Source organism: Anguilla anguilla, chromosome 13 (assembly GCF_013347855.1).
Source record: "Anguilla anguilla isolate fAngAng1 chromosome 13, fAngAng1.pri, whole genome shotgun sequence".
Classification (NCBI taxonomy): Eukaryota; Metazoa; Chordata; class Actinopteri; order Anguilliformes; family Anguillidae; genus Anguilla; species Anguilla anguilla.
In genome coordinates, this window is record NC_049213.1 from 41,053,968 (window position 1) to 41,068,967 (window position 15,000).

The 15,000-nt window shown below is 47.4% G+C and overlaps 2 protein-coding genes across 4 annotated transcripts in view; both read left to right on the top strand.

Annotated features, from left to right (window-relative positions):
• ikbke (inhibitor of nuclear factor kappa B kinase subunit epsilon) overlaps positions 1 to 6,107 on the top strand; it is a 16,084-nt gene extending 9,977 nt beyond the window's left edge. For all 3 annotated transcript variants that reach the window (XM_035387951.1, XM_035387950.1, XM_035387952.1), the window contains exons 14-22: positions 75 to 132; positions 264 to 376; positions 1,055 to 1,131; positions 1,566 to 1,605; positions 1,804 to 1,905; positions 2,185 to 2,281; positions 2,578 to 2,669; positions 3,882 to 3,953; positions 4,891 to 6,107. In XM_035387951.1, the coding sequence (XP_035243842.1) occupies positions 75 to 132; positions 264 to 376; positions 1,055 to 1,131; positions 1,566 to 1,605; positions 1,804 to 1,905; positions 2,185 to 2,281; positions 2,578 to 2,669; positions 3,882 to 3,953; positions 4,891 to 4,924 (685 nt within the window). In that variant the 3' untranslated portion in view covers positions 4,925 to 6,107. The remainder of the gene's footprint in view (positions 1 to 74; positions 133 to 263; positions 377 to 1,054; positions 1,132 to 1,565; positions 1,606 to 1,803; positions 1,906 to 2,184; positions 2,282 to 2,577; positions 2,670 to 3,881; positions 3,954 to 4,890) is intronic.
• Positions 6,108 to 7,249: 1,142 nt separating this feature from the next.
• The window catches only part of rassf5 (Ras association domain family member 5), a 46,283-nt gene continuing 38,532 nt past the window's right edge, over positions 7,250 to 15,000 (top strand). The window contains exon 1 of the mRNA XM_035387969.1: positions 7,250 to 8,194. Within this exon, the coding sequence (XP_035243860.1) occupies positions 7,324 to 8,194 (871 nt within the window). The 5' untranslated portion in view covers positions 7,250 to 7,323. The remainder of the gene's footprint in view (positions 8,195 to 15,000) is intronic.

Genomic DNA, 15,000 nt, shown 5'->3' on the forward strand with positions numbered 1-15,000 from the left:
CCAAACACCTGTAGTGTAGGCGCCTCAGCACTGATTTCTGCCGTGTGAATAAATAACCCCCCCCCCCCCTTCAGGAGTCAGGCCTCGGAAGAGCTGCTGGACCTCACAGAAGATGGGAGGAAGTTCAGACAGGTGAGAGCATGGAGCTGAAGTGTTGATATGGGGGTGGGGAGGGTTGAGTCTGGTTTGCTCTGTAATTCTGGGGAATTGTGGGTGAGCGGTGTTCAGACTCCTCCTCCTGAAGCTGGGCTTCCGCTCTGCAGATCCCGGAGAGCCTGGCGGTCTACGCCAGGAGGATCCAGGAGTTTAAGAACAAGCTGGACCAGCTGCACACCGAGCTGTCCCGCCGAGCCGAGGTGCTGGCAGAGGACAAGAGGTGGGCATCGGGCACAGGGCAGCGGGCATTGGGCACAGGGCAGTCGGCGCCGGGCACAGCGCAGTGGGCACAGGGCAGTGGGCACAGGGCAGCGGGCACAGGGCAGCAGGGACAGGGCAGTGGGCACAGGGCAGTGGGCACAGGGCAGCGGGCACAGGGCAGCGGGGACAGGGCAGTGGGCACAGTGCAGTGGGCATCAGGCACAGGGCAGTGGGCATCGGGCACAGGGCAGCGGGCCCAGGGCAGTGGGCACAGGGCAGTGGGCATCGGGCAGCGGGTACAGGGCAGTGGGCACAGGGCAGTGGGCATCGGGCAGCGGGTACAGGGCAGTGGGCATTGGGCACCATGTATCGGGCACCGGGGCGTGTCCTTGCGCTTGAGTAGCACTGTAACGTGAGGCCTGGCTGTCTGTCTGTCCTTCATCATGATTAGTGCACAATTTCCACAGTTATTCTTTTAAAAATGAGGTCACTGGAGCCATTTTGATTTCATAATTCTGCTGATGCTCTCGTGAGTAGGGTCAGATTACAGGGACTGATCTGGTGAAGGATCCCAGGTGAATTATTCTGCTGTTTAACTGGGCTGTTGGACACAAAAGCTGCCTTTTCAGTAAAAAAATGTATTGACCCTGTTAATGGACCCGGTCCCTCCTGACCTTTGACCTTTCCGCTGGTGCAGTACCCAGAAGATGGCGTTCCTGCTGGAGAAGATCACAGAGGTGCACCAGCAGTACAAAAAGGACCGCTCGATGGGGAGTAAGTCTGCCTCTCTCTCATTGGCTGCGCTCATAGCTGTCTGGCTAAGATGGACGCTCACTTTGTAAAGCTTGTGAAATATCGCATGAGAGTTCAGCAGAAAAGGATCAACGATCCGCTTCTGTCAGGGAGGATGCTGGGATAGGATTTGATGAGATGACAGCTGGATTAGTTCTGCTCGTTGTTTGCACTGTAAAAACCATCCTGCTGTGCATTATGGGAGCAGAAGGAAATGAGTATTTCAGACCATGAAGGGCAGCCGCAGTTCTAGCCGTGCTCTGCTGGACTGATACTGGCAGATACAGCCCTCAGGAGACCCCACTGCTGAAAGTCAGCTTCTAAAAGGACAGACAGTAAGGGGCAAGAACTCGTTTGTGAAAAGGCTGTGGCTTCCATCCTGAAGGCGTTACGTCTAACTCTGCTTTCCGTCCTAGAGCTCAACTACAATGAGGAACAGATTCACAAGTTTGAAAAGTAAGAAGCTTGGCTGCGTTATTGTGTTATTGTGTTACTGTGTTATTGCGTTGTTGCGTTGTTGCGTTATTGTGTTATTGCGTTATTGTGTTATTGCGTTGTTGCGTTATTGTGTTATTGGCCCTGTACAGTAATGGCGGTAAATGGCGCTGTACTTTTCCTGCTCGTAAACACGCTGTTGTGCGTTTGTCTCCGCAGGATTAACCTCTCCAGCAACATTAAAAAGGTGAAGTTGCTCCTGAGGGAGGAGAGCTTGCAGAAATACCGGGATGTTCTGGCGTTAGCTGGGTCCTGGACCAGGTGAGCGTTTGACCTGCGCAGCGTTGCGTGTGATTACTGTCCCTGTGCAGGACACACAGTTTTGTGGGGTACTTGTGGGGACGCGGGGCTCAGTGCGCTGTGGGGACGCGGGGCTCAGTGCGCTGTGGGGACGCGGGGCTGCTGGAGGTGCTGATCTGCTGGGTTTGTGGGGTACTTGTAGGGACGCAGGGCTCAGTGCGCTGTGGGGACGCGGGGCTCAGTGCGCTGTGGGGACGCGGGGCTGCTGGAGGTGCTGATCTGCTTTCCTCATGTCCGCAGCGTTCTGCACGAGATCCAGTCCCAGCTCAGGGACTTCGGCAATTCTTTACTTCAGCTGGTCGGGCACCTGCAAGAGTACGAGGAGCAGCAGAGCAAGGTGTGTGTGTGTGTGTGTGTGTGTGTGTGTGTGAGTGTGTGTGTGCATGTGCTCACTTTCCCTGAACACTGAATGGTAATCAAGCCCTCAACTCACAAACCTAAACCAGTATTAACCCTGCATGCTGAGAATGTGTTTGAGGACAGTCTGTAAGGCTGTAGATTGTATTGCTCATGTTCATGAGTGTAATTGTAAAATTTGGTACCTGTTCGTACCTTTCATACCCGTTTGTACCTGTTCATACTTGTGCATCCCTGTTGATACCTGTCCTCACCTGTCCTCACCTGTCCTCCCAGGACCTGGACGCAGTCCTCCTCAGTTTCCAGCACGGGATGGGGAGGTTACAGATCACAGACGGACGGAAGGACAAGGATCACATGATCCACAGGTGGGCGGATGGGTGCCTGTGAGGGACACACAGAGCTGCCAGATGTCTGCTTACGGGCTCACTGGCTGTAGTGTGGCGCCAGAGCTCAGCACTGGGGAAAGAATGAATGAATGGATGAATGGATGAATGAATGAATGGATGAATGCATGTGATCCCATTTTTACGGTCAGGTGTGTAATAAAGAGTAATTTATTCACGGCTGTCTCTAGAGGATCCATGTGCCAGATACTGCCCTGCAGCCACATTCTGGGCTCTGTAATAAAGCGAGAGAACGTAGTTTTGAGACTGAGCGGATTGTGTTGGGTAGTTTTGAGACTGAGTGGATTGTGTTGGGTAGTTTTGAGACTCGGTGGATCATGTTGGGTAATTTTGAGACTGAGTGGATTGTGTTGGGTAGTTTTGATACTGGGTGGATTGTGTTGGGTAGTTTTGAGACTGAGTGGATTGTGTTGGGTAGTTTTGAGACTCGGTGGATCATGTTGGGTAATTTTGAGACTGAGTGGATTGTGTTGGGCAGTTTTGATACTGGGTGGATTGTGTTGGGTAGTTTTGAGACTGAGTGGATTGTGTTGGGTAGTTTTGAGACTCGGTGGATCATGTTGGGTAATTTTGAGACTGAGTGGATTGTGTTGGGTAGTTTTGAGACTGAGTGTATTGTGTTGGGTATTTTTCAGGCTGAGTGGATTGTGTTGGGTAGTTTTGAGACTGAGTGTATTGTGTTGGGTATTTTTCAGGCTGAGTGGATTGTGTTGGGTAGTTTTGAGACTGAGTGTATTGTGTTAGGTATTTTTCAGGCTGAGTGGATTGTGTTGGGTGGTTTTCAGGCTGAGTGGATTGTGTTGGGTGATTTTCAGGCTGAGTGGATTGTGTTGGGTAGTTTTGAGACTGAGTGTATTGTGTTGGGTATTTTTCAGGCTGGGTGGATTTTGTTGGGTAGTTTTGAGACTGAGTGTATTGTGTTAGGTATTTCTCAGGCTGAGTGGATTGTGTTGGGTGGTTGTCAGGCTGAGTGGATTGTGTTGGGTGATTTTCAGGCTGAGTGGATTGTGTTGGGTGGTTTTGAGACTGAGTGGATTGTGTTGGGTGGTTTTGAGACTGAGTGTATTGTGTTGGGTGATTTTGAGACTGAGTGGATTGTGTTGGGTGGTTTTGAGACTGAGTGGATTGTGTTGGGTAGTTTTGAGATTGAGTGGGTTGTGTTGTGTGTTTTAGGATGAACAGGCTGAAGGAGGAGATGGAGTCTGTTGCTCAGGAACTGCAGTACAATAACAGCATCATCGAGAGGTACCGTAGCCACGCTCACAGTGCTAACGCTCAGTTAGCATTACAGCACATTTAATACTGCAGCCACACTCACAGTGCTAATGCTCTGCTAGCATTACAGAACATTTAATACTGCAGCCTCACTCACAGTACTAACGCTTAGTTAGCATTACAGCACATTTAATATTGCAGCCTCACTCACAGTGCTAACGCTCTGTTAGCATTACAGCACATTTAATACTGCAGCCTCACTCACAGTGCTAACGCTCTGTTAGCATTACAGCACATTTAATACTGCAGCCTCACTCACAGTGCTAATGCTCTGTTAGCATTACAGCACATTTAATACTGCAGCCTCACTCAGTGCTAATGCTCTGTTAGCATTACAGTACATTTAATACTGCAGCCTCACTCACAGTGCTAATGCTCTGTTAGCATTACAGCACATTTAATACTGCAGCCTCACTCACAGTGCTAATGCTCTGCTATTATTACAGCACATTTAATACTAGAGAGACACTGATAGCAAGAGATTGGCCATAACAAAAAACAGCATACTCAGGGGCCCATCAGGACTGAGTGTGAGAACCACTGCTTTAACATACCTCTTCACGGAGGTGTTGATGGGAGATGAAGTCCAGAGCAGTGTACTAATAAATCTCTCGCTATGGACTACACCTCCCATCATGCTTCAGAACTTTGGCACAGTTGTTTAGTTGGTGACCTCACCCATTCTCATACTGTTGCAGAAAAGCCAGCCCGTTGCCATGTACTGGGTCCCACTCAGCTGTCTGTGATGTAGGAGCTCCCTCCGTCAGCTGAGGATCTGAGCATAGCTCTCCCGCTGAACTTGCACGGGTTGCAGTTTTTTTTTTGGAAGTGCTGTTAGCGTTGTTCCATCTGTCAGCTGTGTGATTAGGACTTACTGGATAACCAGTGTGTGATCTTGTCTTTGCAGCCTGGGGTCAATGAACACTGGTCCAGGGATCTGATTGGCCGCCAAGTGGAGTCTGGAGGGAGTCTTTCAGTGTTTGGAACAGGGTGGTGCACACTTTTGGAAACAGAGCACTTTTCATTTTGTCAGGGTATGAGCAGAAATCTCAGGTGCTCTGAGTTCACTTGAATATACACTTCTCTTTGTTTGCCCAACAAGTCATCTGTGTGCTCGCACTGGTCCTTTAAATTAGGAGTGGATTCTTCAGGATTTTAACCTTTTTTTTTTTTTTTTTTGAACCTCTGCAATTTTAGAGGCCATTGACCTTGTAGGCCTTGTGATTATACAATAGCAGCAGTTGTGTAGGGTAGACTGTCGAGGCAGGTCCAGGACAACACACATCGATGTGTATAAACTGTATTTTAGCTGCCCATATGGCTTACTCGTTGCTCAGTCACACATGTAGTGTTCCCACTGAATGGACGTCTGAAAGCTGCCACTCACTATTGATGTCATTTTGAGAATTAGCCGCGCGCCTGTAAGTGCTGTATGGATCGTCAGAAGAGTCCGTTCAGTACAGGTGTGCTGGTTGCCATGGTGAGCAGAACAGCGGAGTCCCCTGGTTTACGGTGCGGTTTGCGGCTCCGTGTCTGCCCCGCCCCGTCTCCGTGGAGTTCGGGAGTGCGGCATTTATCGTTTCCTGGTTTGGTTCTGTTCTGTGCACTTTCGCCCATGATATGCATGCTCCAATGCAGGCACTGGACTGGAATGAATTTGAGGGACATTTTCCAGAAAAACCTTTGTCTTCACTTTTGCCATTTAAACATCCACTGGAGTTTAAATTAGTTTGTTTTCTTCTGTGTTTTTTGAGTATGTGATTTTTAGTGAGCGGCAGTACATGTGCTTTGTTAGGCTTCTGCAGCGTATCACACCAAGGAGAGTAGACTGGATATTGAGAAATATTTTGTGTTATTCATGGATAAAATGTATATTGCACTGTAATGAACAAGTACCATGAAATTCTTTCTTTGTATTAAATGAATGAGTAAATAAATAAATAATCATGTTAGACCACATGATTAAGGAATTAAAAATGAAGCTTTGTGTTTATAACAGCTGGTCATGTAGGATGGTGCCTTGTAGACTTTCATTGGTATGTCAATAGATTTTTTGTCCAAGAATGTGATGGAATAACGAATTGCTTTGGGGGAAACTATAAATATAAATACTGTAAATCTCAGTGTCTGAGTCTGAGTGGCTGTTTTTGGAAACATGTTTTGCTCTCGATTAATTCTCAGCCCAGCCAACGTCGAGCTGCTGAACATTAAATGCAGCGGCTGTCCGTCTTATGAAAACGTGTCGAGGCAGTTCATCTCATTCAACTCTTAAAACATCCAGAACTCTGATCTCAGATGAACGTGTCCGCGAATATTGAGTTTAACCAGGATGAAAGTAGCCTACGGTCACATTCAAAGGGATGTCCACAAAGCGCGTAAAACGACGTTACTGGTGTGAAAGAGAAAGTATCGTGCAGAAGAATGCGCTTCTCGCCGGGGAATTCCTGTCGTAGTTGGGGGGACTACCAGATAAAAGAGAACACTCCGCCTTGTGGTTTGCACGAACGCGTATTTTCACATGGAAATTTGTTACCTTTCCTCTAAGCGGTGAAGTTCTGGTCATAGAAGTAAACGGGACTTGTATGTTTACATATTTTGAAAATAACACATTTCTAACATCACGAATATGCAAATAAAACTGTATTCGAAAGTAATACTGATTTTTTTCTTCATCGATTTGTGTATGTCCAGAGTTTACAACTCCCACCGCTTAAATGTTGGTTCATTTGTAGACATTAAAGCCGTCGAAATAAATTTACTCAGCAGGTGTTGGGTGCTTAACTGCGTGTATTTTCAAATGCAGTTCGTATGTTTTTGTGACATTTTGCGATGTTTTATTCATTACATAAAGTATATATAGAATAAATCCATATTTATAACCGCTTATTAATTGTGTTTCATTTTGAATTGTATTTAATTTTCTCGCTTGTTTTTGTTTAATGTTATGCGGATATTGGCACTGATTCGGTCGATGTAGGCTACTTAGAAAAATTAATCCGTTCATTTTAAATTAAGCTCATCATTATTAATACCTTCATTTATGATGCGAATAGTGTTTTCTATTATTGATGTGGGAATTATAATAAAATCGCTTGTATTTCAGGCAATGTTTTCTGAATTCGTTTTGTATCAACTCAGATTCATTCTTCTGGTTGAGCTGTGAAATTCCCCGTTGGGTGATTTTGCGGTAGGAAGGGGCAGGCTCGCGTTCTCTTTAAGAGCGCGCGACTCGGCCCCCTGTCGCATATTAAAGGCTTTCCCTGGGCGCGTGCGTCACTACACGCTGGCTGCCGCTCCAATTTAATTTACATTTGCTCTGTTGCTCGTCCGGAGAACAGCAATGGCGTCTTTAACTCTAGAGCAGCACGTCGATCAGCAGATCTTTATGCAGAAGCTGACGTCGAACGAGAAGAAGAAAATATTAAGGAAATCGTCCAGTGAAATTAAGTCCCCGAGGAGTGCAGTCGCGACAGAGAGTCGTACTGTGGGGAACGCCGGAGCCGCAGTCTTTGGACCTTCAGCATCCTTAAATCATTCTCATCTCCCAGGACACCGCGGGGCGACTGAGAACGCAGTCCGTATGAGTTACGTCGTTGACCATGTTCAGGAGCCACGCAATTCATACGTCGTGGTGGCAGACAGCAACAATTATACTGGGAGTTGTTCAAAATGCGGCGACTTGCGGGCGGTATTGACAGTAGCGGAGGACGCGGTGCACGCATCGCAAAATCAGACCCGCAAAGACGGAGAGAATGGGAACCCGAAGAAACTGAAGCGTAGCATCGATAAAAGTGACGGAGACACGAGTTGCGTGCAAGTTTGCAGCCTCGAGGTGAATCCCGTTAAGGACACCAAGGCGTCCAAGTCAAACGGTTCTGCGAATGGCCACACACATTTTCACAGACCTGGAGGGAAGCGTTCGTCCCAGATCACCGTGCATCAAAATCTAGATTTCAGGTCTCTGAGCGACGAAAGCGGGGGGTGGCACCTCTCTAACAGGATGCCCGTTCTAACGCAAGGCAGGTCAGGAGTCGTGAAGATGATGCGGAACGACCCCCCGAGGAGGGAGGCTTGGTCCATCTTCAGCCAGGAGGACCCGAGAGTAAAGCCGGAGAAGGGAGAGGGACATCTTTTCTCCCCCAGATCGGTGGCACGCGACTGGTGTGATGCGTGCAACCATCAAGTCAGCGCCCGGGCCCTGACGTGCAAAAGTAAGCGGCGCCCTTACGGTCGCGTTATTGCGAATTTCCACAAAATTACAGAACGGGCTCGAGCTGCATTGTGGCAAGTTTGTTTGTACATTAAGTGCTGGTGTTTTTAAAACTTAGGTTTCGGCTTAAGTGCTGATCAGTTGTATTGTGTGACCGCGTACAAATATAGATAAACGTACGTAAAAGCAGGGGGGTGCGTTTTAGACAGCGATGTTATATGACCCGGGCTGGTGTGTTTACATTTGTAAACAAGGAATGAACACAACAGCGCAGCAATGAATCACGTTTTCCGTCAACAGGAGAAAGAGCAACGTAACTTTGTTTTCAAAGTTCCGGAACATATACTTAACGTTTTGGTAACCTGCCCTCGCTGACGATATTTGTTTTCATTGTAAAAACCCCTCACAGAAACAGATGTTAAAGTTATGAGTAGCCTATGTATTATGTTACAGTGTTGGGGTAAAACACGAGCTGGTAAGGGTTAGTTTTTTCTCCTATCTCGTAGAAAGGAGAAGGGTAAAGGATAAACTAATTTCAGTCGGATGATGTAATTTGCCCTCCCCTGCTCGCGTTGGCGTGACGGCTTTGACTCTGATGTTGGTGTAGCATGGTGGTGGCGTCTCTGTGCCGTGTGCATACCTGCTGAGGGCACCATTAAGCAGGGTCCCCTCAAGCTCAGTGCCAATGAAGCCAGTTCAGACCTCAGTTTAAATCCAGCATCTGTGAGGCAATCATCTCTGTGTGTGTGTGTGTGTCTGTCTGTGTGTATATGCGCACTTGTGTTTCCTTTTGTGTCACTTTTTTGACCAGACCTCATAAGTAGTTTGGTTTCCATGGACATTTATGAAAAGGGCCGTGTGTTGATGTACAGTGCATTAATCTTCCATATAACTCCTCCCATCAGTTTTCACATGAAAGTCACAGTGTCACACAGCCTTATGAAAGTCACAGTGTCACACAGCCTTATGAAAGTCAGTGTCACACAGCCTTATGAAAGTCACAGTGTCACACAGCCTTATGAAAGTCACAGTGTCACACAGCCTTATGAAAGTCACAGTGTCACACAGCCTTATGAAAGTCATAGTGTCGCACAGCCTTATGAAAGTCACAGCCTTATGAAAGTCACAGTGTCACACAGCCTTATGAAAGTCACAGTGCCACACAGCCTTATGAAAGTCACAGTGCCACACAGCCTTATGAAAGTCACAGTGTCACACAGCCTTATGAAAGTCACAGTGTAACACAGCCTTATGAAAGTCACAGTGTCACACAGCCTTATGAAAGTCACAGTGTCACACAGCCTTATGAAAGTCACAGTGTCACACAGCCTTATGAAAGTCACAGTGCCACACAGCCTTATGAAAGTCACAGTGTCCCACAGCCTTATGAAAGTCACAGTGTCACACAGCCTTATGAAAGTCACAGTGTCACACAGCCTTATGAAAGTCACAGTGTCACACAGAGGGGTGAACTGGCCTCTGTATCGCAGGTCTCGAACCCCAGGCTCGGTCTGCTCTCTGTGTATGTTCACTTTAATGAGTCTGCATTCTGAAGCAGACTCTATGCTGAGGAGAGGTTGTTTTTGGTTTTTTTGGGGGGGTCGGGGTGGTGTTGGTGAGGGAAGCAGTATTCTCTTACAAAATTATTGTCCAACTTTTGGAATTGCTAATATTTTTCTTTTTTTATCCTATATCTTGATTTTGTTTTTTGCTTTCCAACACTGGGCACTGTGAATTCCCACCATGCATTGTGTAAATGAAGTGGTCTTGTGGGAGGTGCTTTGCATTAGTGACCCATGAGAGGCCTGGGCGGGGGGGGGGGCGGGGGCGCTGTGTTTAAAGCATTGTCCTGGGACACTGCTGAAGGACAACCCCTGTGTGTGTGTGCGTATGTGCTTTTTTTGTTCCTGCTTGCACGATGTGATTATCTGAAACCTTCATAAGTTCTGTCTGTCTGGTTCTGTATTTGTTGCCTAAAATAAGAGTAAATACCAGTGTAAATAAGTGCATAAGAGCTCAGTGGCATAATCACCCTGGACTTCATGAGCTCTCCTTCAGGTGGTCTGAACTTCAAGAGCAAAACAGTCCAGAGTAACTCATTAATATGCAGGCTCTGCTGTAACAGAGTAACTCATTAATATGCAGGCTCTGCTGTAACAGAGTAACTCATTAATATGCAGGCTCTGCTGTAACAGAGTAACTCATTAATATGCAGGCTCTGCTGTAACAGAGTAACTCATTAATATGCAGGCTCTGCTGTAACAGTGCAACTCATTAATATGCAGGCTCTGCTGTAACAGAGTAACTCATTAATATGCAGGCTCTGCTGTAACAGTGCAACTCATTAATATGCAGGCTCTGCTGTAACAGTGTGACTCATTAATATGCAGGCTCTGCTGTAACAGTGCAACTCATTAATATGCAGGCTCTGCTGTAACAGTGTGACTCATTAATATGCAGGCTCTGATGTAACAGTGCAACTCATTAATATGCAGGCTCTGATGTAACAGTGCAACTCATTAATATGCAGGCTCTGATGTACAACATGAATACTTTTGCCTGGAATTCATGAGAAGCGCTTTGAGCGAACAGTTCCGATTGTGTGTATATGTATATACACAGTGTATATACATATATATATATATATATATATATATTACATTACATTACATTACATTACAGGCATTTGGCAGACGCTCTTATCCAGAGCGACGCACAACAAAGTGTATAACCATTACCAGGAACAAGTATGACGAAACCCCTAGAGAGAAGTACCGGTCCAAGTGCAGGGATCAACCGCATAGTTCAACTTGGACCCTGAAGGTTAAACTGATTAACACTAACACGACGAGAACGGCAACAACGCAGTCTATGGAAAAAATACAAGCAGTAGTTAAGACAGTTAATGCACCTAAGTCACCTACGAAACAGCTGCCTAGTTACAACCCTAAGCTCACTGTGTGTGTATATATATATATATATATATATATACATTTATTTATTGTAAAATGTTTACTATTATGTGCCAATACATGTCATTACATACCATTGCGTTTCTCTTTATATTCCTCTGGTGACATCACTAATGACATCACTGAGGCCTCTACAAATAATATACTGTTCTCCTGACATCACTTCTGTGGGTGTATATTTGCCCCTCTGAGAGTGTATATTTGCCCCTTTGAGGGTGTATATTTGCCCCTTTGAGGGTGTGTATTTGCCCCTTTGAGGGTGTGTATTTGCCCCTTTGAGGGTGTATATTTGCCCCTTTGAGGGTGTGTATTTGCCCCTCTGAGGGTGTATATTTGCCCCTTTGAGGGTGCGTATTTGCCCCTTTGAGGGTGTGTATTTGCCCCTTTGAGGTTGTATATTTGCTCCTCTGATGGTGTATATTTGCCCCTTTGAGGGTGTGTATTTGCCCCTCTGAGGGTGTATATTTGCCCCTCTGAGGGTGTATATTTGCCCCTTTGAGGGTGTGTATTTGCCCCTTTGAGGGTGCGTATTTGCCCGTCTGAGGGTGTATATTTGCCCCTTTGAGGGTGTGTATTTGCCCCTCTGAAGGTGTGTATTTGCCCCTCTGAGGGTGTGTATTTGCCCCTATGAGGGTGTGTAGTTGCCGTGGGTCCCTGCAGTAGGTGGGAGAGAGGGAAAGAGAGAGAAAGGGAAAGAGAAAGAGGGAGAGAACGGAAGAAAGAGGGAGAGAAAGGAAGAAAGAGGGGACCTGATTTATTGGCTCATCTGGAGCTGCTCGCTGGACCGAGAAGCTTTACAGCTAACGGCTCCCAGAGTCGCCACGGTAACCCTTTCCACACTGCGCTGCTCTGTGGGGTGAGAGAGTAACCCTTTCCACACTGCGCTGCTCTGTGGGGTGAGAGAGTAACCCTTTCCACACTGCGCTGCTCTGTGGGGTGAGAGAGTAACCCTTTCCACACTGCGCTGCTCTGTGGGGTGAGAGAGTAACCCTTTCCACACTGCGCTGCTCTGTGGGGTGAGAGAGATCAGCAGCACAGCCAGGCTCTGTCACACTGACCCAGGAGACGCAGTGTGAGTGTGTGTGAGTGCGTGTGTGCGTGCATGTGTGGTTGTGTGTGTGTGTGCCTGTGTTCGTGTGAGTGGTTGTTACTGGCAGGGAGGTGTGAAACAGTTTTTTTGGGGGGGGGGCATTCCAGCAGGCCTCAGGGTTGCAGGACGCTCACAGCATCAACGGCGATGCGGGGATCGGCTCGCCTTGCCTGTTAAAGCCACGTTGAGACGATGTTTTAAAACAGTGTTGACACCGCACCCCAGAATACTGCCGTGCCCCCCCACCCCCGTCCTCCCCACCCGCGGACATAAACAGCTGGCATGCTTCAGCAGGAAGTAGTTTTCGGTGAAACTGTGCATAAGAAGGTCTATGGATGTCCGTGAGTAACTGTGTCATTATATTTGGGAAGAGGTGTTACTGTTAAGTTTTTCAAACATAGATTTCTGGTTCCACAAAAGCTTTGTCCCATTGAGGCCCGTTGTATCAGAGTGAGCTGCAGCGGATGTCCAGAAAACTCAGATCTCAGCAGAACTACCTGGCTGAATAGATGGCACTCCAGGTAAGAGGGAACGTGGCTTCATGTCATTTTTGGGTGAGCTTCCCCTTTAAGCGACTCCGAGCTCCTGCAGTGTAGAATGCAGAAGCTTTCTTTAGGATGTAGTGATGAGAACATGAGGTGGTTTCAGTGCTTCAATCTACAGGCCAGAGTTTTTGAGGACGACCTTCATCTGTCCCATTGAAGGGAGGGCCTCTCTAATGCTCCAAATCAGTGCTTATAACTCACAGGCCACAGTTATGCACCAACTAATGACAGGCTGGAAATTCTGCAGGGCCTGAGATGGGTGCTGCTCACCCTCTCTCTCTCTCTCTCTCTCTCTCTCTCTCTCTCTGCTGCAGTAAGGGCCTCTCTCTCTCTCTCTCTCTCTCTCTCTTTGCTGCAGTAAGGGCCTCTCTCTCTCTCTCTCTCTCTCTCTCTCTCTTTGCTGCAGTAAGGGCCTCTCTCTCTCTCTCTCTCTCTCTGCTGCAGTAAGGGCCTCTCTCTCTCTCTCTCTCTCTCTCTCTACTGCAGTAAGGGCCTCTCTCTCTCTCTCTCTTTCTCTCTCTCTCTCTGGCAGGGAGCAGCTGTACCATCTGAGGCCTGAGGTGGTACAGGGTTCCAGTTGTTCTGATAGGCCCCTGAGGCTGTACAGGGTTCCAGTTGTTCTGATAGGCTCCTGAGGCGGTACAGGGTTCCAGTGGTTCTGATAGGCTCCTGAGGTGGTACAGGGTTCCAGTGGTTCTGATAGGCTCCTGAGGCGATACAGGGTTCCAATGGTTCTGATAGGCTCCTGAGGTGGTACAGGGTTCCAGTGGTTGTGATAGGCTCCAGAGGCGGTACAGGGTTTCGGTGGTTCTGATAGGCTCCTGAGGCGGTACAGGGTTCCAGTGGTTCTGATAGGCTCCTGAGGCGGTACAGGGTTCCAGTGGTTCTGATAGGCTCCTGAGGCGGTACAGGGTTCCAGTGGTTCTGATAGGCTCCTGAGGCGGTACAGGGTTCCAGTGGTTCTGATAGGCTCCTGAGGCGGTACAGGGTTCCAGTTGTTCTGATAGGCTCCTGAGGCGGTACAGGGTTCCAGTGGTTCTGATAGGCTGCTTTTGTAGTTATTTTGTAGTTATTTACCTCTCTGATCCTGACAGCCTCAGATGTTCATGTTTGGATTTCAGTGCCGGCTCACCGTGTGGCGTGCGAGATTTCAAATGTGAAGATTTAGGAACTCCACATTTGGCCCAGCCTTGTTTGATCTGTCCTGAAATACACATGGTTTGCCTGCATAAATATAAAAGCAGCGTAGGTGGTGTTGCATCATCTTCCGAGCATTTTACGCTCCATTTGTATGCCAGCGGCCGCCATTTTCCAAACGGCGTGGATGATAGTCATGTTACCATGACGACTGTGATTATCAAAAACACTTTTAAATAAATAAGAATTTTGGTTCTCCTTATCCACACACACACACACACACACACACACAAACATACACACACACATATACACACAAGTGCGCACACACTCACACAGAATAAACGGGAGGATAACTGTGTGGACCCTCTATCTGAGAGAGAGCAGAAATAAAGAGATTCTCCTTTAAGACTTTTTCTTTATAAATCACATTCTTTCCATCTGCTGTTGACTGTAGTAAAGACTGATAAATGACATCCTGAATATTTACCATTTTAATGAAGTATCTCAGCTGTTTTATGTGGGATATGTCAGAAGGAAGTGGGAACATTTTAATGGTTTTTTTTGCTGGAATTAGGAGTTCACACACTCCTCCTCTGAAGAAGAAAAGTGAGCCTCTTTTCACCCCCCAGCCCACTGCCAGGGGGCGCCACCGAGGGTTTGGGGCCCCATGAGGAGGTCTCACATTGGGCCCCTTCGCTCCAGGCCAGGTGTGGGTGTGTGTCAGACTCATGACATTGTGACGTGGCCCTGTAGCTCAGCTTCAGGACCGATAAGTTCAGATTGTGTTCATTGTGATGTGCCCTAACGTGAGCGTCCTAACGAAAGCGTCCTAACGTAAGCATCCTAACGTGAGCGTCCTAACGAAAGCGTCCAAAGCATGCTGACCCCTTTATTCATGAGATTGGGATCCTGCCCTTGACGTGAGCTGTTCTTGGCTTCCCATACGTTACCTCACGTCAACACGTCACAAATGAACGTGTGAACAAGTACCGTTTTGATGTGTTAAAATTTTGGCATGTTGACTGGACCATTGTATTTATCTGAGGACATGCACATTTCC